General features: G+C 35.5%; 1 protein-coding gene across 1 annotated transcript; it reads left to right on the top strand.

Moving 5' to 3' along the window:
• Positions 1 to 844: 844 nt before the first annotated feature.
• LOC134230265 (patched domain-containing protein 3-like) lies at positions 845 to 26,454 on the top strand. The gene is made up of 3 exons (XM_062712031.1): positions 845 to 1,832; positions 18,021 to 18,227; positions 24,090 to 26,454. Exons 1-3 carry the CDS (start codon positions 845 to 847, stop codon positions 25,454 to 25,456), a joined length of 2,562 nt encoding a protein of 853 aa, XP_062568015.1. The 3' UTR covers positions 25,457 to 26,454.
• Positions 26,455 to 26,787: the final 333 nt, after the last annotated feature.

Genomic DNA, 26,787 nt, shown 5'->3' with positions numbered 1-26,787 from the left:
CGTAATGGCAAAATTAGGTCAAATGCCACATGTCCGTGGTCAGCTTGAAGTATTTGTGCTATTTTTGGGTGAAAAACGAAGGAAAATTGTGTTAAACACCAAAAAGTATTGTACAGACATTGTAACATTATGTCAAATGCATCTGCTCCTGCATAAGGTGACGTGATTAGCAAATGACGTCATAATAGACTTACTGACGCCTGGCCGTAGAAGTAGAATTTTAATTCACATTAGTTTACTTCGCATTAACTGTAGTGTGAACGCAATTTAATTCGCATTATTTTAATTTGCATTAGTTTACTTCGCATTAATTTACTGCGAATTAAACTCGTCGTGTGAACAGGACATTAGGTGACATATATAATGCCCATGTATGGCCTAGCTTGTACAGGTGTATTCCTTGTGTTAAGATCTTTCTTTGGATACAAAGAAATTTAATCTTGACCTTAGAGTTTGACCCACTTTTCAAAAACTTTAACCTTGGTCACAACTTCTGAACAATAAACACTAGGGCTTCCATATTTCATAGGTTTATTCCTTGTGACAAGACTTTCCTTTGGATACATGTACCATTAATTTTTACCTTAACCTTGGAGGTTAATTGACTTGCATTTGAGAAACTTCAATCCTTGCCATAGGCTGCCATACATACTGGAGCATCAGTGTTTCACAAATGTATCATAAATCTTGTTAGTATTATAATACATATATTAGGGTCATCTAATAAAACAATTGAATATCTAGACAATGCAACAATTCACAATCCAAAGGAAATATTCATTTCATGAATGACACTATGTACTGATTCTTTTATTAATTTTTTTCAGAAAGCAAGTTTGCAAAAATGGGGAAATGCAACACCTTTTATGAAAAGCACGAAGAATATGTAAGTGGACAATTTGAAAAATTAGGAAGTTTTATATCGAGACATCCGGTAAAAATACTCGTTATTTGTTTAACAGTAAATCTGGCTTTAGTGATTGGTGTATTAAATCTGTCTTTCGAAAATGATATTGAGATCATGTACACACCGGAGAACAGTCAGGCATATAAAGACCGAGAGTTCCTAAGAAAAGTCTATTCTGATCCAACAACAGATAATTTCCAGTCTTATCAGCTAGCAACATTTGGGATATTTGCTGACATAATGGTTATTTCAAAGGATAAGTTAAACATTATGAACCAGACTTATGTTGATGAAATAAATCACATTGATAGATACATCCAAACTTCCATAAATTTTACGGATGCAAGTAACACAACTTACAAATACACTGATATTTGTGCATTAGGCAATACTGGGTGCCAAGTTCTTGGTAGAGGTATTCTGATGGCAAATTTCCAGAAAGAATTGGTTGCCGGAAATGTATCTTTTCCTTATTTCAACATGGACCTGATTTCCCCTTTCCTTGCAAAGGCTGAACATAAGGATGGAAGACTTATTTCTACAATCGGGATAAAATTACGATATTACCTTAGACAAAATACATCACTGTCCAAAGAGTGGTTAAGAACTTTTTTAAAATGCATATCGCAATTACAAACCAAAAACATGGACATTGCATTTGCAACCTCAGATTCACTAGGTGAAGAACTTGAAAAAAATGTGAAAAGTGATGTCGGATATTTCAGTATAACATTTTCACTGATGATAACATATGCTTGCCTAGCTTCAGGATCATTGAAATGGAACAATATTGGAAATAGGGCCAATTTAGGAATAGCGGGAGTGATAACCCCAGTCTTAGGAATTGGATCTGCTCTTGGATTTCTAAGTGCAGTTGGTGTCAAATATACAAGCATTGTTGGAGTAATGCCATTTTTAGTCATAGGTATGTATAAAATATTATTATAAGTGACTATAAGCAGAGCTCCAGATAATTTTTACCCCAAAGTGTATATTTACTCCCTGATTTTTAATCAATGCTGATTTTAATTTTCAGTAAAATGATTGAAGAGTATTTTGTTTATATAGAAACGTTTTGACTTTTATTAGGTCACCTGAGTAACTCAAGTGACCTAATTGCTATCCATTTTCGTCCGTCGCCGTGCGTTGTGTGTTAATATTTGAACATTTTCAGCTTCTACTCTGAAACCACTTAACCAATTTCAACCAAATTTGGTATACAGCATCTATGGGTGAAGGGGAACAAAAAATTGTGAATTTTATGGTTCCTGCCCCCTGGGGCCTGAGGGGTGGGGCCAAAACCACTAAAATTATTGCAATCTTTAAAAATCTTCTTCTTTACTCCTGGACATCAAGCAGGCAAACTGTTGGCATGAATGTAATGAGCATTGAGTCCTCTACTTAAATTGTGAAATTCATGGCCCCAGGGTCAGGGGTTCTAGTGCTAGGGCGGTGCTGTATAGATTATATAGTGAAAATGCATGATTTCTATGAAAATCGTCTTCTCTGCTCCTGGGTATTAAATAAACTAACCAAGCACATAGTTATGATGAGCAAGAGTGCCTCTTCCAAAATTGTGAATTTTATGACCCCAGGATTAGGGGTTCTAGTGTTAGAGCGGAGCTCTATTGGTTATATAGTGAAAATGCATTTATTCTATGAAAATCTTATTCTCTACTTCTGGGTATTAAATAAACTAACTAAGCACATAGTTATGGTGAGCAAGAGTGCCTCTTCCAAAGTTATGAATTTTATGACCCCCAGGGTCAGGGGTTCTGGTGTTGGGGTGGGGCTCTATTGGTTATATAGTGAACATGGTGAAAATGCATTAATTCTTTGAAAATCTTATCTGCTTCTGGGTATTAAATAAACTATGTAAGTAAATAGTTATGTTGATCAAGAGTGCCTCTTTCAAAATTGTGAATTTTATGGGCCTAGGATCAGGGGTTCTGGTGTTAGGGCAGGGCTCTATTGATTATATAGTGAAAATGCATTAATTCTTTGAAAATCTTCTTCTCTGCTTCTGGGTATTAAATGAACTATGTAAGTAAATAGTTATGTTGATCAAGAGTGCCTCTTCCATAATTTTGAATTTTATGGCCCCAGGGTCAGGGGTTTTGGTATTAGGACGGGGCTCTATTGATCATATAGTGAAAATGCATTAATTCTTTAAAAATCTTCTTCTGTGCTCCTGAGTATTAAATAAACTTAGTACATAGTTATGATAAGCGAGAGTGCCTCTTCCAAAATTGTGAATTTAATGGCCCGAGATTCATGGGTTCTGGTGCTAGGGTGGGGCTCTATTGATTATATAGTGAAAATACATTAATTATGCCCCCCTTCGAAGAAGGGAGGGCATATTGCTTTGCTGCTGTCTGTCGGTCGGTCGGTCTGTCGGTCCATTTAGTTTCCGTTCATTTTCTTCATAACCGTTGCACATACTGAAATGAAGTTAGGTATACAGGTATATCACATGAATATCTAGGTCGTTCTGTTTTGGGTACGATCGTAGCATAATTGACAAAGTTATGCCCCTTGGACTTAGAAAAATTCCAATTATTTGCAGTTTCCGTTCATTTTCTTCGTAACCGTTGCACATACTAAAATGAAATTTGGTATACAGATATATCACATGAATATCTAGGTCAAGTTCTGTTTTGGGTACAATCGCACCCTTTTTGACAGAGTTATGCCCCTTTGGACTTAGAAAAATTCCAATTATTTGCAGTTTCCGTTCATTTTCTTCAGAGAGGTTGCACATATTGAAATGGAATTTAGTATACAGATTAGTCAGATGAATATCTAGGTCAAGTTCTGTTTTGGGTACGATCGCACCCTAATTGACAGAGTTATGCCCCTTGGACTTAGAAAAATTCCATATTTTTGCAGTTTCCATTCATTTTCTTTGGAGAGGTTGCACGTATTGAAATGGAATTTAGTATACAGATTAGTCAGATAGATATCTAGGTCAAGTTCTGTTTTGGGTACGATCGCACCATAATTGACAGAGTTATACCCCTTGGACTTAGAAAAATTCCAATTATTTCCAGTTTCCATTCTTTTTCTTTGGAGAGGTTGCACATATTGAAATGGAATTTAGTATACAGATTAGTCAGATGAATATCTTGGTCAAGCTCTGTTTTGGGTACGACCGCACCATAATTGACAGAGTTATGCCCTTTTGGACTTAGAGAAATTCCAATTTGTGGGGGAGGGGGGCATAAGTATTTTACAAACATCTCTTGTTCTTTGAAAATCTTTCCTTTTCTCCTGAGTTCTCTGTCAATGATCCAAATATATATATTCATGATGAAGAAAGGTGCACCTAGCAAAATGGTTATTTTTTATGCCCCCTGCCCCTTCCCTGGGTCGGGGGTGAAGGGGGGGACAAAGTCTGAAAATAAATTGATGCTTTGAAATCTGCTATTTGGTGTTAATCATCCATTTTATGATAAAATTTGCAAATTTTTGAAATATGTGGCCCCAGGATCAGTGGTTCCTTTGGGGTGAGGTGCACAACTGGTTATAAAGTGAAAGTGCATTTTATCTTAATGTTACTCTGATCTACGTCTGGGTATTAAATAAATAGAGTAAGCATGCTAAGTCTATAATTATTATAAGCAATGGTACCTCTTTCAAAATTGTGAATTGCGAATTTCATGGCCTCTGGTTTAAAATACAAACCAAATTTAATTGTTTGAAAGTTGTTGCACAATACTCAGGTGACCTATAAGGCCCGTGGGGCTCTTGTTTTGAGCTTGTAATTGAAGTATGTCTTTTTGAAGAGGGAAAAAACTTCAAAGGTCAGTTCCTGCATTTATTTCAATAAATTTTGGAAATACCAACCAGTACCAATCAATACCAATCAAAAAAGAATGCTTCCCAATCTTAGCATAAGGTCTTGTTGACCAACAAGACCTTTGTGCTAAGATTGGGAAGCATTCTTTTTTGACATGGAATATTATACAGTACGACAAGGTGCCATAGAGTCAGAGACACAAGAAAACTTTTCCTCCTTTAAGATATGGTTTCAAGAGTAAACTAAGAGAAAAGAATCTTCGTTAATGTGGCAAGTTGAGTGAGATGAAAAATTGGCTATGAACCCATAATAAAACAAGAGGCCCAAAGGCCTTATAAGTCACCTGAGTATTGTGCAACAACTTTCAAACAATTAAATTTGGTTCGTGTTTTAAACCAGAGGCCATGAAATTCGCAATTCACAATTTTGAAAGAGGTACCATTACTTATAATAATTATAGACTTAGCATGCTTACTCTATTTACTTAATACCCAGAGGTAGATCAGAGTAACATTAAGAGAAAATGCACTTCCACTTTATAACTAGTTGTGCACCTCATCCCAAAGGAACCACTGATCCTGGGGCCACATATTTCAAAAATTTGCAAATTTTATCATAAAATGGTTGATTAACACCAAAGAGCAGATTTCAAAGCATTAATTTATTTTCAGACTTTGTACCCCACCCCACCCCCCTCACCCCTGACCCAGGGAAGGGGCGGGGGGCATAAAAAATAAGAATTTTGCTAGGTGCACCTTTTTTCATCATGAATATATATATATTTGAATCATTGGCATAATACCCAGGAGCAAAGAAAAGATTTTCAAAGAATTTATGTATTTTCACTACATAATCAATAGAGCCCTGTCCTAACACTAGAACCCATGACCCTGGGGCCATAAAATTAACAATTAGGAAGAGGCACTCTTGCTTATCATAACTATGTACTAAGTTTATTTAATACTCAGGAGCACAGAAGAAGATATTAAAAGAATTAATGCATTTTCACTATATGATCAATAGAGCCCCGCCCTAACACAAAAACCCCTGACCCTAGGGCCATAAAATTCAAAATTTGGGAAGAGGCACTCTTGATCAACATAACTATTTACTTACATAGTTTATCTAATACCCAGAAGCAGAGAAGAAGATTTTCAAAGAATTAATGCATTTTCACTATATGATCAATAGAGCCCTGCCCTAACACCAAAACCCCTGACCCTGGGGCCATAAAATTCAAAATTTTATATGAGGCACTCTTGATCAATATAACTATTTACTTACATAGTTTATTTAATACCCAGAAGCAGAGAAGACGATTTTCAAAGAATTGATGCATTTTCACTATATAATCAATAGAGCCCTGCCCTAACACCAGAACCCCTGACCCTGGGGGTCATAAAATTCACAATTTTGGCACTCTTGATCAACATAACTATTTACTTACATAGTGTATTTAATACCCAGAAGCAGAGAAGAAGATTTTCAAAGAATTAATGCATTTTCACTATATGATCAATTAGGGCCCCACTCTAACACCAGAACCCCTGACCCTGGGGCCACAAAATTCACAATTTTGGAAGAGGCACTCTTGCTCATCGTAACTATGTACTTGGTTAGTTTATTTAATACAAAGAAGTAGAGAAGAAGATTTTCAAAGAATAAATGCATTTTCACTATGTAATCAATAAAGCCCCGCCCTTACACAAGAACCCATGACCCTGGGGCCATAAAATTAACAATTTTTGAAGCGGCACTCTTGCTTATCATAACTATGTACTAAGTTTATTTAATACTCAGGAGCACAGAAGAAGATATTAAAAGAATTAATGCATTTTCACTATATGATCAATAGAGCCCCGCCCTAACACAAAAACCCCTGACCCTAGGGCCATAAAATTCAAAATTTGGGAAGAGGCACTCTTGATCAACATAACTATTTACTTACATAGTTTATCTAATACCCTGAAGCAGAGAAGAAGATTTTCAAAGAATTAATGCATTTTCACTATATGATCAATAGAGCCCTGCCCTAACACCAAAACCCCTGACCCTGGGGCCATAAAATTCAAAATTTTGGATGAGGCACTCTTGATCAATATAACTATTTACTTACATAGTTTATTTAATACCCAGAAGCAGAGAAGACGATTTTCAAAGAATTGATGCATTTTCACTATATAATCAATAGAGCCCTGCCCTAACACCAGAACCCCTGACCCTGGGGGTCATAAAATTCACAATTTTGGCACTCTTGATCAACATAACTATTTACTTACATAGTGTATTTAATACCCAGAAGCAGAGAAGAAGATTTTCAAAGAATTAATGCATTTTCACTATATGATCAATTAGGGCCCCACTCTAACACCAGAACCCCTGACCCTGGGGCCACAAAATTCACAATTTTGGAAGAGGCACTCTTGCTCATCGTAACTATGTACTTGGTTAGTTTATTTAATACAAAGAAGTAGAGAAGAAGATTTTCAAAGAATAAATGCATTTTCACTATATAACCAATAGAGCCCCACCCTAACACCAGAACCCCTGACCCTGGGGCCACAAAATTCACAATTTTGGTAGAGGCACTCTTGCTCATCATAACTATGTACTTAGTTAGTTTATTTAATACCCAGAAGTAGAGAAGAAGATTTTCAAAGAATTAATGCATTTTCACTATATGTAACCAATAGAGCCCCGTCCTTATACCAGAACCCCTGACCCTGGGGTCATAAAATTCACAATTTTGGAAGAGGCACTCTTGCACATCATAACTATGTGCTTGGTTAGTTTATTTAATACCCAGGAGCAGAGAAGAAGATTTTCAAAGAAATCATGCATTTTCACTATATAATCCATAGAGCCCCGCCCTAGCACTAGAACCCCTGACCCTGGGGCCATGAATTTCACAATTTAAGTAGAGGACTCAATGCTCATTACATTCATGCAAACAGTTTGCCTGCTTGATGTCCAGGAGTAAAGAAGAAGATTTTTAAAGATTGCAATAATTTTAGTGGTTTTGGCCCCACCCCTCAGGCCCCAGGGGGGCCGGGACCATGAAATTCACAATTTTTGTTCCCTTCACCCATATATAGATGCGATTGGTTCAGTGGTTTCAGAGAAGAAGCTAAAGATGTTCAAATGTTAACGAACGACGGACAAAAACGGATAGCAATAGGTCACCTGAGTTTAATCAGGTGACCTAAAAAAGTTATGCCTAGTGCATAGTCTTTCTACATAGAAGTTGATTTTAATCTATATCTTGGATCGTCATTACTAGAATATTCCTGGTCACTAAAAGGCTTTTAAATCTGTACTTCTTTCGAGAAAAATCAAACACTGAGTTAGGCCAAAATAAAAAATACCTTTGTTTCCCCTAACGCGACCGACCCAACTAAAACGCGCGGACTGAAAAGATTTTTTTAAATAACATGATTCAAAATTTTTTTTATTGTCAACCAAGTTTCATAAAATACAATTTCATCAAAATCAGTATTTATCAGAATGGCCAACACTGTTCTACTGTGATTTTCAAGCATTTGATGGAAACAAAATAGCGCCCAGATGTGATTACATAGAAGTAGTTCTTTACAAAACAACGGCGATGTCTCAATCTTATGCCTTTAGCTAACTAGAATTCTTCACTCTTGAAACAATTTGATAATAAAATTTACCATGACTAATTAAGAGGTGTCTTGGCGTCTCCATGTGAGTGAATAAATTTTCGAAAGATGGGGACGATAAACAACGAACAAACAAATCTGTCTGTTGAATTTCAGGTACATGGAAAGGCCAACCTCATGAGCAAATGAGGGGCCCACCTAGTGAACACATCATTCAATTTTACTGCATTTTATTTAATTTGAGTTTTGATCTAATAACCAATTCATCTATGTTCCTATGTTTACTAAATGTCATTATGGAATCATAGGAGTTTTTATAAATATGTCATCATATTCATAGATATAATTCAGTTGTACTTTTTTATGCCTTTATTTACGGGTTAAACTTCAAGACTATGACATTGTTTTATATAGCATTTTTATCATTTGTAGATTCGCTTTGGTTCATTTTAATATTGTTTAAATTCCCTTTCCAAATAGTTTTGAAATCATAATTCAGCTTCCTGAGACGTCCAGTGTCATTTTCTTTAATTAGGCCCTTGAAGATTGGTTGTTTCTTTGCTTTTAATCCTTTTGTTGGGACAACATTTGAACATTTCCCAATTGCTCCAAATTTAGACGTACCACGCATCAATATGCAGTGGGATCTCTTTTGAGACAGCATCTTCTGCGACACTGGCCAAAAGTTTTTAGCTCACCTGAGCCGAAGGCTCAAGTGAGCTTTTCTGATCACATTTTGTTCGTCGTCCGTCCGTCCGTCTGTAAACTTTTCACATTTTCGACTTCTTCTCAAGAACCACTGGGCCAATTTTGACCAAACTTGGTACAAAGCATCCTTGGGTTAAGGGGAATTTAAATTGTTAAAATAAAGGGCCAAGTCCCCTCACAAGGGGAGATAATCAAGAAAAGACAACAATAGGGTGGGGTCATTAAAAAATCTTCTTCTCAAGAACCACTGGGCCAGAAAAGCTGAAACTTATGTGGAAGCATCCTTGGGTAGTGTAGATTCTAAATTGTTCAAATCATGACCCCCGGGGGAAGGGCAGGGCCACAATGGGGAATCAAAGTTTTACATAGAAATATATAGGAAAAATATTTGAAAATCTTCTTCTCAAGAACCACTGGGCCAGAAAAGCTGAAACTTATCTGGAAGCATCCTGGGGTAGTGTAGATGCTAAATTGTTCAAATCATGACCCCCGGGGGAAGGGCGGGGCCACAATGGGGAATCAAAGTTTTACATAGAAATATATAGGAAAAATCTTTGAAAATCTTCTTCTCAAGAACCGCTGGGCCAGAAAAGCTTAAACTTATGTGCACATGGAAGGATCCTGGGGTAGTGTAGATTTCAAAATGTCTAAATTATGATCAGTGGGGTAGGGTTGGATGCATTATGTGTTACAAGGAGGAAATCTGGTAAAGAACAGAATGGTCAAAGCTTCTCAGGTGAGCGATGTGGCCCATGGGCCTCTTGTTATTGTCCCTTTTGAAGGACCGTTTTCAACATTCCTCATTGGTATTTAAACCTGCGACTTAAAATTACCCACTTACGTCTTAACTCCAAAGCAATATGCTCTAGAACCACTGCAAATCTAATGGCCCTCAAAAAAAGTACAGTGACTGTCTATAAGCACTGGAGGGTGATTAAAGGTTTGAAAAAATATACTCGGATGTCCAGTCTTTGCGTATTTGAGAATCTTGTCTTTTTTTATTCGATTTATATAAATGTACTCTGGCGTGAGATATTTCAAAAGTTCATCTAAATTACAGTTGTGAATAAATTATTCATGAAGTTTGCTTTTAAACGGCATATGTATGATACTCAGCATTTTGTTCACAAATCACTTTCTTTTGTACCTTTTTAGCTCTTCTGAGCCAAAGGCTCAAAGAGCTAATGCTATGGCCATTTGTGCGGTGTGCGTTAACTTTTTAGAATATGGGCCATAACTCAAGAACTCCTTGGCAAATCATTGTCAAATTTGTCACAGGGTATCTTTGGTCCAAGGGCTACCATTTATACCAAAACTAGGGGTGGGACCCTAAAACAAGGGGAGATAATCAGGAAAATGAAACCAAAAGTACTGGTTGCTAAAAAATCTTCTTCTCAAGAACCACCGGGCAGATTTTCACCAAACTTACATACAAGGGTCGGGATATGTTGAAGATTAAAAATTGTTCAAGGCATGACCCTGGGGCAAAGGGCGTGGTCTCAAGGTCACTTCAAAGTTGACCAAAATTTACACTTAATAAAAACGTGTATATTTTGCTTACTATAAAGACTAGGATCATCAAATCTTGTAAGTTAATGCATCTCAGGACTTCACATCATGTAAATACAAAAGTAGGTCACGGTGACCTACTTTTTAAATTTTACGGGCTTTTGTTTTCAAATTGATTTTGAGGCATATTTTGGACACTTTAAGGCCTATGATCATAAAAACTTTGTCAGTTGGTGCATCTTGGGTGAAGTTGGGTCCACAAACAACATCAACTTAAAAGTAGGTCATCGTGACTTACTTTTTGAATTTTATGGCTAATCGTTTCTAAAACATTTAATCCCATTATTTCAGACACCGAGAGGCTTAGAATCACCAAGTTTTGTTAGTTGATGCATCTTGGGGCCTTAAGACATATTTATTAAAAAGTAGGTCACTGTGACCTACTTTTTGAACTTTGCAGGCATTTGTTTTCAAATTGTTTAAAAGGCATATTTTGAATACTATAAGACCTATGATCATCAAATTTTGTCAGTTGATGCAACTTTGGTCTTCAAAAAATGTCGACCTAAATGTAGGTCAATGTGACCTACTTTTGACATTTTATGGCTAGATTTATGTATCTCAGGTACTTATTGGCTTAGAATCATCAAACTTTGTCAGTAGATGCATCTTAGGTTTTCGGAGGATGTTGACCAAAAAGTAGGTCACGGTGACCTACTTTTGAATATCTCAGGTACTGATTGGCTTAGAATCATCAAACTTTGTCAGTAGATGCATCTTGGGTTTTCAGAGGATGTCGACCAAAAAGTAGGTCACGGTGACCTACTTTTGAATATCTCAGGTACTAATTGGCTTAGAATCATCAAACTTTGTCAGTAGATGCATCTTGGGTTTTCAGAGAATGTCGACCAAAAAGTAGGTCACGGTGACCTACTTTTGACATTTTATGGCTATATTTAGGTATCTTGGGTACTTATTAGAATCATCAAACTTTGTTATTTGAAGCATCTTGGGTTCTTGGAGAATGACCATCGAAATATAGGTCACGGTGACCTACTTGTGACATTTAAAGCTATATTTAAGTATTCCAGGGTACTTATTGGCTTAGAATTGTCAGACTTTGTCAGTTGATGCACCTTGGGTTTTCGGAGAATGTTGACCAATAAGTAGGTCACTGTGACCAACTTTTGAATATCTCAAGTATTTATTGGCTTAGAATCATCAATCTTTGTCAATTAATGCATCTTGTGTCCTCAGAAAATTTCAATCAAAAAGTAGGTCACCATGACCAACTTATAGTATTTCATAGTTACATTTAAATATCTTCAGCCCTAATTGGCTAAGAATCATCAAACTTTGTCAGTTGATGCATCTTGGGTCTTAGGATAGATTGTATAATTTATCAGAAGAGCGATTCAAGGCCCTTGGGCCTCTTGTCTTATTTATAAATGTAATTTTCCATTAAATTTTAGAATATATTTTCAAAGCTGCTGTCAGAAAATAAAATTGTTTACCTACCTACCGACCCAACTTGAGAATTTAGGGTCGGGTTAGGGGAAACAAAGATATTTTTAATTCCGGCCTTAACCTCAATTCGTATCATCAAGTAAGTCGTACCTGTGTTCTGCGACTTGTACGCTGTACTTTCGTTGTGTAATGTGTATCTATGATTGCTAATGCATAATTGTATGCACTATTTTAATTTTCAATGCGTATTTTGTAAAATTTAATGTGTATTTCTGCAAGTAACCATCTTATCTAGAGCTCTGTATAAGTGACTTATAAGTCAAGCATTAACCCTTCATACTTTATCAAGTGTGAGTCATCTATAAGTCACTTGCAAGTGAAGTACAACACTACCTATAAGATCTTAATTTAAAACAAAACTTCCAGTCATGCAGGAGTTGCATAATATGTTCAAAGCTTTTATTAGCTCACCAGAGCAGAAGGCTCAAGTGAGCTTTTCTGATCACATTTTGTCCGGCGTCTGACTAGCTGTCCGTCCGTCCGTCTGTCTGTCCATCTGTAAACTTTTCACATTTTCGACTTTTTCTCAAGAACCACTAGGCCAATTTTGACCAAACTTGGTACAAAGCATCCATGGGTGAGGGGAAATTTAAATTTTTAAAATAAAGGGCCAAGTCTCCTCACAAGGGGAGATAATCAAAAAAAGACAAAAATAGGGTGGGGTCATTAAAAAATCTTCTTCTCAAGAACCACTGGACCAGAAAAGCTGAAACTTATGTGGAAGCATCCTAGGGTAGTGTAGATTCTAAATTGTTTAAATTTTGCCCCCGGGGGAGGGCAGGGCCACAATGGTGAATCAAAGTTTTACATAGAAATATATAGGAAAAAACTTTGAAAATCTTCTCCTCAAGTACCACTGGTCCATAAAAGCTGAAACTTATGTGGAAGCATCCTGGGATAGCGTAGATTCTAAATTGTTCAAATCATGACCCCAGGGGGTAGGGCTGGACCACAATGGGGAATCAAAGATTTTACATAGAAATATATAGAACAAATCTTTAAAAATCTTCTTCTCAAGTACTACTGGACCAGGAAAGCTAAAACTTTTGTGGAAGCATCCTGGGGTAGTGAAGATTCTAAATTGTTAAAATTATGACCCCCAGGGATAGGACGGGGCCACAATGGAGAATCAAAGTTTTACATAGAAATTTATAGGAAAAATCTTTGAAAATCTTCTTCTCAAGAACCACTGGACCATAAAAGCTGAAACTTATGTGGAAGCATCCTGGGATAGTGTAGATTCTAAATTATACAAATCATGACCCCCGGGGGTAGGGCTGGGCCACAATGGGGAATCAAAAATTTTACATAGAAATATATTGGAAAAATCTTTGAAAATCTTCTTCTCAAGAACCACTGGTCCACAAAAGCTGAAACTTATGTGGAAGCATTCTGGGATAGTGTAGATTCTAAATTATACAAATCATAACCCCCGGGGGTAGGGCAGGGCCACACTGGGGAATCAAAGTTTTACATAGAAATATATAGGAAAAATCTTTGAATATCTTCTTCTGAAGAACCACTGGTCCATAAAAGCTGAAACTTATGTGGTAGCATCCTGGGGTAGTGAAGATTCTGAATTGTTCAAATCATGACCCCCGGGGGTAGGTCTGGGCCACAATGGGGAATCAAAGTTTTACATAGAAGTATATAGGAAAAATTTTTGAAAATCTTCTTCTCAAGAACCACTTGTCCATAAAAGCTGAAACTTATGTGGAAGCATCCTGGGATAGTGTAGATTCTTAATTTTTCAAATCATGACCCCTGGGTGTAGGGCGGGGCCACAATGCGAGAATCCAAGTTTTACATTGAAATATATAGGAAAAATCTTTGAAAATCTTCTTCTCAAGAACCACAGGTCCATAAAAGCTTAAACTTTTGTGCACATAGAAGCATCCTGGGGTAGTGTAGATTGCAAAATGTCTAAATTGTGATCAGTCGGGTAGGGTGAGGTTTCAATATGTATTAAAAGGGGGAAATCTGGTAAAGAACAGAATGGTCAAAGCTTCTCAGGTGAGCGATGTGGCCCTTGGGTCTCTTGTTTATTTATTAAAATAAAGAGATAATTCATTTCTTTCAAAAAATATGAATCACAACATTTTCTCACAAAGACTTTTTAAGATATTACCTTTTATGCATGTCGGAATTGCAAAAAATATGACGAGAAAAATGGGTTAATACTTACTTTGTGCTCCATTATAATTTTTCAAGCGAGATTAATTACAATGATTTTGCCTTTATTTTAAAGATAGAAGTCAAATGATTTAAATACCTGTTGATTTTGAATGTGATTTGACATTTTTTGATTCTTTTTAGCGCATATTTGGGGTAGAACAATAATGTCTGAAAATAATCTATTTTTAGCTCACCTGAGCTGAAAGCTCAAGTGAGCTTTTCTGATCACCCGGTGTCCGTCGTCCGTCCGTCCGTCCGTCCGTCCGTCTGTCTGTCCGTCCGTCCGTCCGTCCGTCTGTAAACTTTTCACATTTTCAACTTCTTCTCAAGAACCACTGGGCCAATTTTAACCAAACTTGGTACAAAGCATCCTTGGGTAAAGGGGAATTTAAATTGTTAAAATCAAGGGCCAAGACCCCTTCCAAGGGGAGATAATCAAGAAAATACAAAAATAGGGTGGGGTCATTAAAAAATCTTCTTCTCAAGAACCACTGGACCAGAAAAGCTGAAATTTATGTGGAAGCATCCTGGGGTAGTGTAGATATTAAATTGTTAAAATCATGACCCCCGGGGATAGGGCGGGGTCACAATAGGAAATCCAAGTTTTACATAGAAATATATAGAACAAATCTTTAAAAACCTTCTCAAGACCTTCTGGGCCAGGAAAGGTGAAACTTATGTGGAAGCATCCTGGGATAGTGTAGATTCTAAATTGTTCAAATCATGACCCTGGGGTTTAGGGTGGGGCCACAATGGGGAATCAAAGTTTTACATAGAAATATATATGAAAAACCTTTGAAAATCTTCTTCTGAAGAACCACTGGTCCATAAAAGCTGAAACTAATGTGGAAGCATCCTGGGGTAGTGTAGATTCTAAATTGTTTAAATTATGACCCCCGGGGGTAGGGCGGGGCCACAATGGGGAATCAAAGTTTTACATAGAAATATATATGAAAAATCTTTGAAAATCTTCTTCTCAAGAACCACTGGTCCATAAAAGCTGAAACTTTTGTGGAAGCATCCTGGGGTAGTGTAGATTCTAAATTTTTTAAATCATGACCCTGGGGTTTAGGGTGGGACCACAATGGGGAATCAAAGTTTTACATAGAAATATATTGGAAAAATCTTTGAAAATCTTCTGAAGAACCACTGGTCCATAAAAGCTGAAACTTATGTGGAAGCATCCTGGGATAGTGTAGATTCTTAATTTTTCAAATCATGACCCCTGGGTGTAGGGCGGGGCCACAATGCGTTAACAAAGTTTTACATTGAAATATATAGGAAAAATCTTTGAAAATCTTCTTCTCAAGAACCACAGGTCCATAAAAGCTTAAACTTTTGTGCACATAGAAGCATCCTGGGGTAGTGTAGATTGCAAAATGTCTAAATTGTGATCAGTCGGGTAGGGTGAGGTTTCAATATGTATTAAAAGGGGGAAATCTGGTAAAGAACAGAATGGTCAAAGCTTCTCAGGTGAGCGATGTGGCCCTTGGGTCTCTTGTTTATTTATTAAAATAAAGAGATAATTCATTTCTTTCAAAAAATATGAATCACAACATTTTCTCACAAAGACTTTTTAAGATATTACCTTTTATGCATGTCGGAATTGCAAAAAATATGACGAGAAAAATGGGTTAATACTTACTTTGTGCTCCATTATAATTTTTCAAGCGAGATTAATTACAATGATTTTGCCTTTATTTTAAAGATAGAAGTCAAATGATTTAAATACCTGTTGATTTTGAATGTGATTTGACATTTTTTGATTCTTTTTAGCGCATATTTGGGGTAGAACAATAATGTCTGAAAATAATCTATTTTTAGCTCACCTGAGCTGAAAGCTCAAGTGAGCTTTTCTGATCACCCGGTGTCTGTCGTCCGTCCGTCCGTCCGTCCGTCCGTCTGTCTGTCCGTCCGTCCGTCCGTCTGTAAACTTTTCACATTTTCAACTTCTTCTCAAGAACCACTGGGCCAATTTTAACCAAACTTGGTACAAAGCATCCTTGGGTAAAGGGGAATTTAAATTGTTAAAATCAAGGATCAAGACCCCTTCCAAGGGGAGATAATCAAGAAAATACAAAAATAGGGTGGGGTCATTAAAAAATCTTCTTCTCAAGAACCACTGGACCAGAAAAGCTGAAATTTATGTGGAAGCATCCTGGGGTAGTGTAGATATTAAATTGTTAAAATCATGACCCCCGGGGATAGGGCGGGGTCACAATAGGGAATCCAAGTTTTACATAGAAATATATAGAACAAATCTTTAAAAATCTTCTTCTCAAGAACCACTGGACCAGAAAAGCTGAAACTTATGTGGAAGCATCCTTGGGTAGTGTAGATATTAAATTGTAAAAATCATGACCCCCGGGGGTAGGGCGGGGCCACAATAGGGAATCCAAGTTTTACCTAGAAATATATAGAATGAATCTTTAAAAATCTTCTTCTCAAGAACCACTGGGCCAGGAAAGCTGAAACTTATGTGGGAGCATCCTTGGGTAGTGTAGATATTAAATTGTTAAAATCATGACCCCCGGGGGTAGGGCGGGGCCACAATAGGGAATCCAAATTTTACAAAGAAATATATTGAACAAATCTTTTAAAAATCTTCTTCTCAAGAACCACTTGGCCAGGAAAGCTGAAACTTAAGTGGAAGCATCCTTGGGTAGTGTAGATATTAAATTGTTAAAATCATGACCCCCCGGGGGTAGGGCGGGGCCACAATAGGGAATCCAAGTTTTACATAGAAATATATAGAACAAATCTTTAAAAATCTTCTTCTCAAGAACCACTGGGCCAGGAAAGCTGAAACTTATGTGGAAGCATCCTTGGGTAGTGTAGATATTAAATTGTTAAAATCATGACCCCCGAGGTTAGGGCGGGGCCACAATAGGGAATCCAAGTTTTACATAGAAATATATAGAACAAATCTTTGAAAATCTTCTTCTCAAGAACCACTTGGCCAGGAAAGCTGAAACTTATGTGGGAGCATCCTTTGGTAGTGTAAATATTAAATTGTTAAAATCATGACCCCCGGGGGTAGGGCGGGGCCACAATAGGGAATCCAAGTTTTACCTAGAAATATATAGAATGAATCTTTAAAAATCTTCTTCTCAAGAACCACTTGGCCAGGAAAGCTGAAACTTATGTGGGAGCATCCTTTGGTAGTGTAAATATTAAATTGTTAAAATCATGACCCCCGGGGGTAGGGCGGGGCCACAATAGGGAATCCAAGTTTTACATAGAGATTTATTGAACAAATCTTTTAAAATCTTCTTTTCAAGAACCACTAGGCCAGGAAAGCTGAAACTTATGTGGAAGCATCCTTGAGTAGTGTAGATATTAAATTGTTAAAATCATGACCCTCGGGCGTAGGGCGGGGCCAAAATGGGGAATCCAAGTTTTACATAGAAATATATATAGAACAAATCTTTTAAAAAGATCTGCATCACCCAAGTTACTCAGGTGAGCGATGTGGCCCATGGGCCTCTTGTTAACATTTTACACTGTTTTTGCACATGCTCCTGTGTAAAAATAAGCATATAAAGGTATTGTTTTTAATACCTGAAAATTAGGAGCAAGTGGCCATGAAAGAAATGTCAAAGTTTTGAAAATTTCACGTCAAAGACTTTTTGGACATAGGTCCCCCCTTAAGAGCTTCTAACCATTTGAAGTGGGGATTTAATTTTGGAGAGAGAAAATGTGTACAGAACTTATTGCCTCTGTCAGTTTAAGTAAAGTATGTTCATGAAGATAATACTCTTTCTTTTATAAGGAATAGGCATTGACGATATGTTTATATTGATGACTGGAATGGCAGATGCACCACCTCTTACAACTGTCTCAGTAGAGGAGAGGATGAAATATATGTTCAAAAAGTGTGGAATAACTATCACAATTACATCCATAACAGACCTCCTGGCATTTTTAATTGGCGCAACATCTGTCTTCATAAGCATTAGAAATTTCTGCATTTATATAGGTAATTATAACACCCTCCCCAACCAAGTTTAGGGGGTTATATTGGAATCACCATGGTCGTCTGTCTGTAGACAAGATCTTGTCTGGACCATCTCTTGGAAACTTTTGGAAGGATTTGTCATAATTTTTAACACTTATTATTCAACATATGAAGGTGTGCACCTGATATATTCTTTATAATTGGATGATTTTTTTAAAATGCATTTTACAGGTGTTTTTTTTTTTCTTTTTATTTTGTGATTTTGTCGTGAACATTTCTCAGAAGATATTGGAGGGTTTAGTGTCAAAAGTTGTACACTTATTATTCACCATATGAGGGTGTGACTTGGTATTTTCAACTTTATTTGTTAAGTTTTCTGCATTTTACAGGTGTGTAACTTTTTATACGCCCGTCTTAAGATGGGACGTATTATGTTATAGGCTTCATGTCCGTCCGTCTGTCCGTCTGTCCATTCCTGTCCGGCTCATAACTTGAATACTATTAGGCCTAGGATTATCAAACTTTGTCAACTGATACTTCTTGGGTAGACGGTGTGTCGCGCACAAAAAGTAGGTCGCTCTGACCTTTAATAAAGATGCTATAGCCAAATATGGAAAAATCCTGTCCGGCTCATAACTAGAAAAATATTAGACCTAGAGTTTTCAAACTTGGCAAAAGTATACATCTAAAGTAGAAGGTGTGTCGCGGCCTATTTCAAGGTCACTGTGACCTTTAATTAAAGTGATTTTTTTTAAAAACTAAGTCTTTTAAATTCTAAATTTCATAATCCTAAAAAATGTAAAAATATAGTTGTATCCTTATTAAAAGATGTTAAATTAAGTAAAAACTTATTTTTTCATTGTATACTTTACAGCAATCTGTAACAAATGTTTATGCTTTGAGAGGAATTCAGTTTGTCCCATGGGCATAATTATCAAGCACTGGTTAAGAAGAATTTTGATAGCAGAAATTTGCATGTCAAATTAGAGAGAAATTAATGAGTTTATTGTCAGGAGCTAAGAGCATCTCTAGACCTGATGCAGCAGTTATCTTAATTTATCTCTTGGGAGTTGGGCAAAAAGAAATGGCCTCATAGTTGCTTGTGTTAATTAAGAGTTCTTGATGGCTAGTCCAAGATCTTTCAATTGGTTTAATGTAATTAAAACAAATTGATGTTTTAGTGTATGATAAAACTAAATTAGTATTGTATAATATGATTAAAACTTATTATATGTGTTCATTGAAAAAAAAATATATTTCAATTTTTATATTTTTGCAACAAAGATGCTATAGCCAAATATGGAAAAATCCTGTCCGGCTCATAACTAGAAAAATATTAGACCCAGAGCTTTCAAATTTGGCAAAAGTATACATCTAAAGTAGAAGGTGCATTGCAGCCTATTTCATGGTCACTGTGAATTTTGATTAAAGTGAATTTTTTTAAAAACTAAGTCTTTTAAATTCTAAATTTCATAATCCTAAAAAATGTAAAAATATAGTTGTATCCTTATTAAAAGATGTTAAATTATGTAAAAACTTTTTTTTTCATTATATACTTTACAGCAATCTGTAACAAATGTTTATGCTTTGAGAGGAATTCAGTTTGTCCCATGGGCATAATTTATCAAGCACTGGTCAAGAAGAATTTTGATAGCAGAAATTTGCATGTCAAATTAGAGAGAAATTAATGAGTTTATTGTCAGGAGCTAAGAGCATCTCTAGACCTGATGCAGCAGTTATCTTAATTTATCTCTTGGGAGTTGGACAAAAAGAAATGGCCTCATAGTTGTTTGTGTTAATTAAAAGTTCTTGATGGCTAGTCCAGATAAAGATCTTTCAATTGGTGTAATTAATTAAAACAAATTGATGTTTTAGTGTATGATTAAAACTAAATTAGTATTGTACAATATGATAAAAACTAATTATACATGTGTTCATTGAAAAAAAAATTATATTTCAATTTTTATATATTTGCAACAAATTGCATTCATGTCTCTTTTAGAATTTTATAGCCTGAAGAATAATTTATGTTTGATTTTTTCATTAGGCCGTAGCATTTCCATTATTTGATAATCTGAATTATATGATGTATTATTTGTTATAATTAATCCCTACACTGTAAAGTCTCTGAGAGATGTATGATAAGAAATGGAAATTAGATAATTGAAATTTGTGTCAATCTGTTAATCAAGGCTACCTGATTTTCTTTCATCCTAACCAATTCATGATTATTGAACAATATTTGATGGGCGTATCATGCTGTGGCGGGGCACTTTATTTAAAAAAAATTATTGACTTAGTCACTTTGAGTTTATTTCTAAGGGTTAGACATAAACTTCAGACAATTTGTACCAAAATGTAACTTTTATAATTACAGCCTAAAAACTACTCATTTAAAAACAAAAAGCATCATCAAGTATTAAAAACAGCTTTTACATTACACAGCAGATATTGTAAATCCATTTGTCCCTTTGATTTGATGAGTGGACATGCATCTAGTAAAAGATTGATTTTCATGAGTTTGGTGTTGGAAGCTGTTAGGGCATCTACGATTAAGCATGTGTTAATCTACCGGCATATGGAAATTTGGGGAAAGAATTAAAGATCCCTGTTCTCTATTTTTAGGTCACCTGAGTAAACTCAGGTGACCTATTGCTATCTGTTTTCGTCCGTCGTCGTTCGTCGTACGTCGTTCGTAAACTTTTGAACATTTTCAGCTTCTTCTCTGCAACCACTGAACCAATTTCAACCAAATTTGGCACAAAGCATCTATGGGTGAAAGGGAACAAAAATTGTGAATTTCATGATCCCTGCCCCCCTGGGGCCTGAGGGGTGGGGCCAAAACCACTAAAATTAATGCAATCTTTGAAAATCTTCTTCTTTACTCCTGGACATCAAGCAGTCAAACTGTTTGCATGATTGTAATCAGCATTGAGTCCTCTACCAAAATTGTGAAATTCATGGCCCTGGGGTCAGGGGTTCTAGTGCTAGGGCAGGGCTAAATAAGTAGGTAGTGATAATGCATTATTTCTTTGAAAATCTTCTTCTCTGCTCCAGGGTATTAAATAAACCAACTAAGTAGTTAGTTATGATGAGCAAGAGTGCTTCTACCAAAATTGTGTTTTTTATGGTCCCAGGGTCAGGGGTTCTGGTGTTAGGGCGGGGCTCTCTTGATTATATACATTGAAAATACATGATTTCTTTGAAAATCTTCTTCTCTGCCCCTGGGTATTAAATAAACTAACTAAGTGCATAGTTATGATGAGCAAGAGTGCCTTTATCAAAATTGTGAATTTTATGGCCCCAGGGTCAGGGGTTTTGGTAGGGGGGGCTTTATAGATTATATAGTAAAAATACATGAATTCTTTGAAAATCTTCTTCTCTGCTCCTAGATATTAAATAAATTAACTAAGTGCATAGTTATGATGAGCATGAGTGCCTCTATCAAAATTGTGAATTTTATGGCCCCAGGGTCAAGGGTTCTGGTAGGGGGGGGGGGGGGGGCTCTATAGATTATATAGTAAAAATACATAAATTCTTTGAAAATCTTCTTCTCTGCTCCTAGATATAAATAAATTAACTAAGTGCATAGTTATGATGAGCATGAGTGCCTCTACCAAAATTGTGAATTTTATGGCCCCAGGGCCAAGAGTTCTGGTGTTAGGGGGGGGGGGGCTCTATTGATTATATAGTGAAAATACACAAATTCTTTGAAAATCTCCTTCTATGCTCCTAGGTATTAAATAAACTAACTAAGTGCATAGTTATGATGAGCATGAGTGCCTCTACCAAAATTGTGAATTTTATGGCCCCAGGGCCAAGAGTTCTGGTGTTAGGGGGAGGGGGGGGGGCTCTATTGATTATATAGTGAAAATACACAAATTCTTTGAAAATCTCCTTCTATGCTCCTAGGTATTAAATAAACTAACTAAGTGCATAGTTATGATGAGCAAGAGTGCCTCTACCAAAATTGTGAATAATTTTATGGTCCCTGGGTCAAGGCTTCTGGTGTTGGGGGGGGGGGGGCTCTATAGATTATATTGTAAAAATACATGAATTCTTTGAAAATCTTCTTCTCTGCTCCTAGGTATTAAATAAACTAACGAAGTGCATAGTTAAGATGAGCAAGAGTGCTTTTACCAAAATTATGAATTTTATGGTCCCAGGGTCAGGGGTTCTGGTGTTAGGGTGGGGCTCTATTGATTATATAGTAAAAATACATAAATTCTTTGAAATCTTCTTCTCTGCTCCTAGGTATTTTATAAACTAACTAAGTACATAGTTATGATGAGCAAGAGTGCCTCTACCAAAATGTGAATTTTATGGTCCCAGGGTCAGGGGTTATGGTGTGTGGGGGTGGGGGGGGGGGCTCTATTGATTATATAGTGAATATACATTAAATCTTTGAAAATTTTCTTCTCTGTCTCTGGGTATGAAGCAGATGAACTACCTAAATAGTTATGATGAGCAAGGGCCCTAATCTTGCAAAATTTTGAATTTCAAGGCCCCAGGGTCAGGGGTGGATGTGGGGCTCTACTTATATACTGAAAATGAATTAATTGTTTGAAATCTGCTCCTTTGTATTTATAAAACATTTATTTATTTTTTGATAGGCAATTTTAACGGTGCCTTTTTAAAATTTGTGCAATGTGTGGACCTAGGGTCAGGGGTTTATTTCACAGTGTTAGGGGCATTACTGATTATTGCTGAATATTACTGATTAGTTGGAATGCATTTTTTTTCCCCTACCTTGCGTATGGGTATTCAGTACCCCTGCGAGGTGATCATGAATAATTCATGAATTACCTTGAATTTTTCATGAATTTTATTCATGAAATGTTCATGAAACGTTCATGAAGATCCTATGAACTTATTATTGGGCATATTTAAATCAATAAACCAAGCTAAGCAACTGCTAAGTGTATTGTTATGATGATCAATGGTGCCTCTTTCAAAATTGTGAATGCCATATAGCATCTGGCTTAAAACATGAATCAAATTCAATAACTGGAAAGTTGTTGCAGAATGCTCAGGTGACCTATAAGGCCCGTGGGCCTCTTGTTTCTTTTAATTGTAATTTATTGTCTATCAAATCATTTAGTTACTGGATGACCAGTCTTTTATTTTTAAAATGAGTGTGATATTAAGTTATCAAGATTAATTTGATTTGCATTAATATGATTTTTAACAATCAAGTTGTAGAGTCTCATGTCTCACAAAGATGAGAGATATTTCCAATTAATTTTTTTTTTACAACGAAATAAAAGCAATGTTATTACAAAGTATTGATGGTTTATTTGAGGTTGCACTTTAATTTCATTCATTAATATATATATATATATATATATATATATATATATATATATATATATATATATATATATATATATATATATATATATATATATATATATATATATATATATATATATATATATATATATATATATATATATATATATATATATATATATATATATATATATATATATATATATATATATATATATATATATATATATATATATATATATATATATATATATATATATATATATATATATATATATATATGAGAAATTTTATTTGCACTCTACATGTTTATAAGAAAATTGTGAGCACCTATTAGATCCATGAAATATTTCTGATTTGGCAACTTTTCTGAAAAGCCCCATCAAGCATGGCTGAAAAATTGTCAACTCGGCATTAAACAATATTCAATCAATCAATCAATCAATCAATCTCTGAAAAGCCCAAATGGGGGTATATGTACATAGTTAAAATTTGATTTAAATCATTTTATGACCAATTAAATCTTCATTTCCAGCAAATATAATGATTAACATGATTAATTGATGTTAACTAATTTCTTTTTTTTTTCAGGTGTTGCTGTGTTGTTTTGCTATCTCAATCAGTTATTTTTCTTTTCCTCTGCCATTTGCTTGAATGAGATCAGGACAAAAGAAAAGAGACATTATTATTTGTGTTGTTTAAAGTTAAACCAGGATGAGACAGAAGGCAATAAGAAAAACTGTTGTTATTCTGGAAGCATCCCTAAGAAAAGAGAAGATGTAGAGAGTCTTTTGGAAAAATATCCAAAACAAATACCCATCAAATTGTTATCTCATAGTGCAGGAAAATGTGCTGTATGTATTTTATTTGTTATATATTTAAGTCTGTCTATTTTTGGGGCCACAAATTTTAAGCAAGGTTTGCATTTATTTAATTTGGTTGCTGAGGATTCCTATTTTTATAAGTACAGCAAATGGGAGGATCAGTTTTTCACGGTAGAACCAGTTGTAATGCTGTGTATAAAACAAGAAGAGAAATATTCTCTTAAGTTTACTCAGAACAGTATAACAGATGTTTTAGCCAAAGCTAAGAAATTATCAGGTATAGATGAAAAGTTTGAAATCAACTGGTTAAAACATTATGAAAAATCTCTTTTATATAGTAATAGATCAGAGGCAGAATTTGTGAATGGTCTGCATTCATTTATAAGAGATGCAAGTACTTTTTCAAACGATATATTTTTTGATGCAAGTGGAACTAGAATTCTGTCATCTAAATTTTATCTAAAATCCAATAACTTGAAAACTAGTGAATCTCAAGGATCATTGATGCTTGAACTACGAGCAATATCAGAGGAAGCAAAAATCTCCTGTTTTTTCTACAATGCAGCTTTCATTTTTTACGAACAGTTTGTTCAGATACTACCAAGTACCTTACAAACAGTGGGTATAGCCATCATTGCAATGTTGGTTGTAACATCCTTGCTGATGCCAAAACCTTTGATTGTTAGCATTGTAGCCCTAAATTTAATTAGCATAATTGTTGGTGTGGTTGGTTTTATGTACTTCTGGGATCTTACATTGAGTTCGATCACAATGATCCATCTTGTTATGAGTGTTGGATTTTCAGTGGATTTCAGTGTACATGTTTCTCATGCATTTTTGTCTGTCCGACAAGAAAAGAACATAATTAAAAGTGCTCTTGATAAGGTTGGAGGACCTGTAATTAATGCTGCCCTGTCTTCTCTGATTGGAATCTCAATGCTAGCTTTTTCCAGTAGCTATGTGTTTGTCTCTTTTGGAAAAGTAATGTTTCTTGTTATCATTATAGGATTACTTCATGCAGTTTTTTTCCTTCCCTTTATTTTATATATGGTGACCAGTTTAGGGAGGAAGACACAACATTCTTCAAGTAATATAAAAGAAGAAATGGAATCTGTAGAACTGAAAAAAAAATGAAATATTTAATGTAAAATTCAGGAGAAACTTGTAAGGTTAACATGCTCATCCTGATGGTTTACTCGTAAATGTTCACGACTACAATAGCATTTACTCAGAGAAATGTTGAGTATTTTTATTCTGTACAGAATAAAACTGAATTTCTAATGGCACGTGCCATTAGAAATTCAGTTTAATTCATTTATCATATCTTGATTAAATACATGTTTTTGATACAGTGAAATAAAACAATGTATTTAGGCTAAATTCAGCCATGTAAATGACATCACAACGTAACTTTCTAAATGGCCCTTACAGTTTTCTTTTCATACAACAGAAAGTCTGATCATTTTACCAACTGCATGTCATGAAAAACCTGAGTGTCAATTTAGGTTGTATTTTCCCTTAGAACTCAAGATCCATCAGCCTCATGGTTATTATTGTTGTCATCTAAGGATAAAGGAAAGCAAATTTAAATATGTGTAATTCTTGAATGAAACTAACAGGCTTTTCTGTCTGTCAGTCCATTTAGTTTCCATTAATTTTCTTTGCAGAGGTTGCACATACTGAATTTACAAATTTTAACACCCGTATCACACAGTGCAGAATCGGTGTATTTACTACTAAGTATATGATAAACAAATTTATTATACTTCTGTCAAAATGTTTCCTATATAAAGTTAAGAAGGTAAAATAGCTATCTCAGATAGTCCAAGCATAGCAAAGCTATACCCCGTTGTATAGTTTTTGCTATCTGCCCTCGGAAAATTTTCATGCAATATTTGCCACCAATTTTGATTTCCAGCGATAAATCTATTGACTGATGACTCATAATGACTTCAGTAGCATTGTGACGTCATCATGATGTCGGATTATTCTTGTAGTTTTATCTTACTAAAAAAAATTCAAACCTAAAAAATTATATTATACATCAGTATAATAAAACATTTATCCACTGGTTGTGAGTGGGATAGCTCTTTCATCAAACCCTTGACAGGAACTATTCCCCTCGGGCAAGCTCTAGCCGGGAATAGTTCCCTGTCGCGGGTTTGATAAAAAAGCTATCCCACTCACAACCATTGGATAAGTGTATGATATTATATAAGAAGATTATTTTCGTAATTTTCATTGGCTGAAAGAACGTGGTACCGGTAATCCTCCTTTTGTGATGTCAGTTATCAAAAACACTTGAGTGCCAGAAAGAAAATCAAGTCACCCTCTTAATGATATTTTCCTATTCCTTATAGTTTTTAGGTCACCTGAGTAAACTCAGGTGACCTATTGCTATCCGTTTTCGTCCGTCGTCGTCCGTCGTCCGTCGTGTGTCGTGTGTTGTGTGTCGTGTGTCGTGT

The sequence above is a fragment of the Saccostrea cucullata genome, unplaced genomic scaffold (assembly GCF_032062105.1).
Source record: "Saccostrea cucullata isolate Sc308-1 unplaced genomic scaffold, CSIRO_AGI_Scuc_v1 ctg5055, whole genome shotgun sequence".
Taxonomy (NCBI): Eukaryota; Metazoa; Mollusca; class Bivalvia; order Ostreida; family Ostreidae; genus Saccostrea; species Saccostrea cuccullata.
The sequence above is the reverse complement of the archived record's forward strand: the minus strand, read 5'-3'. Positions and strand labels throughout refer to the sequence as shown.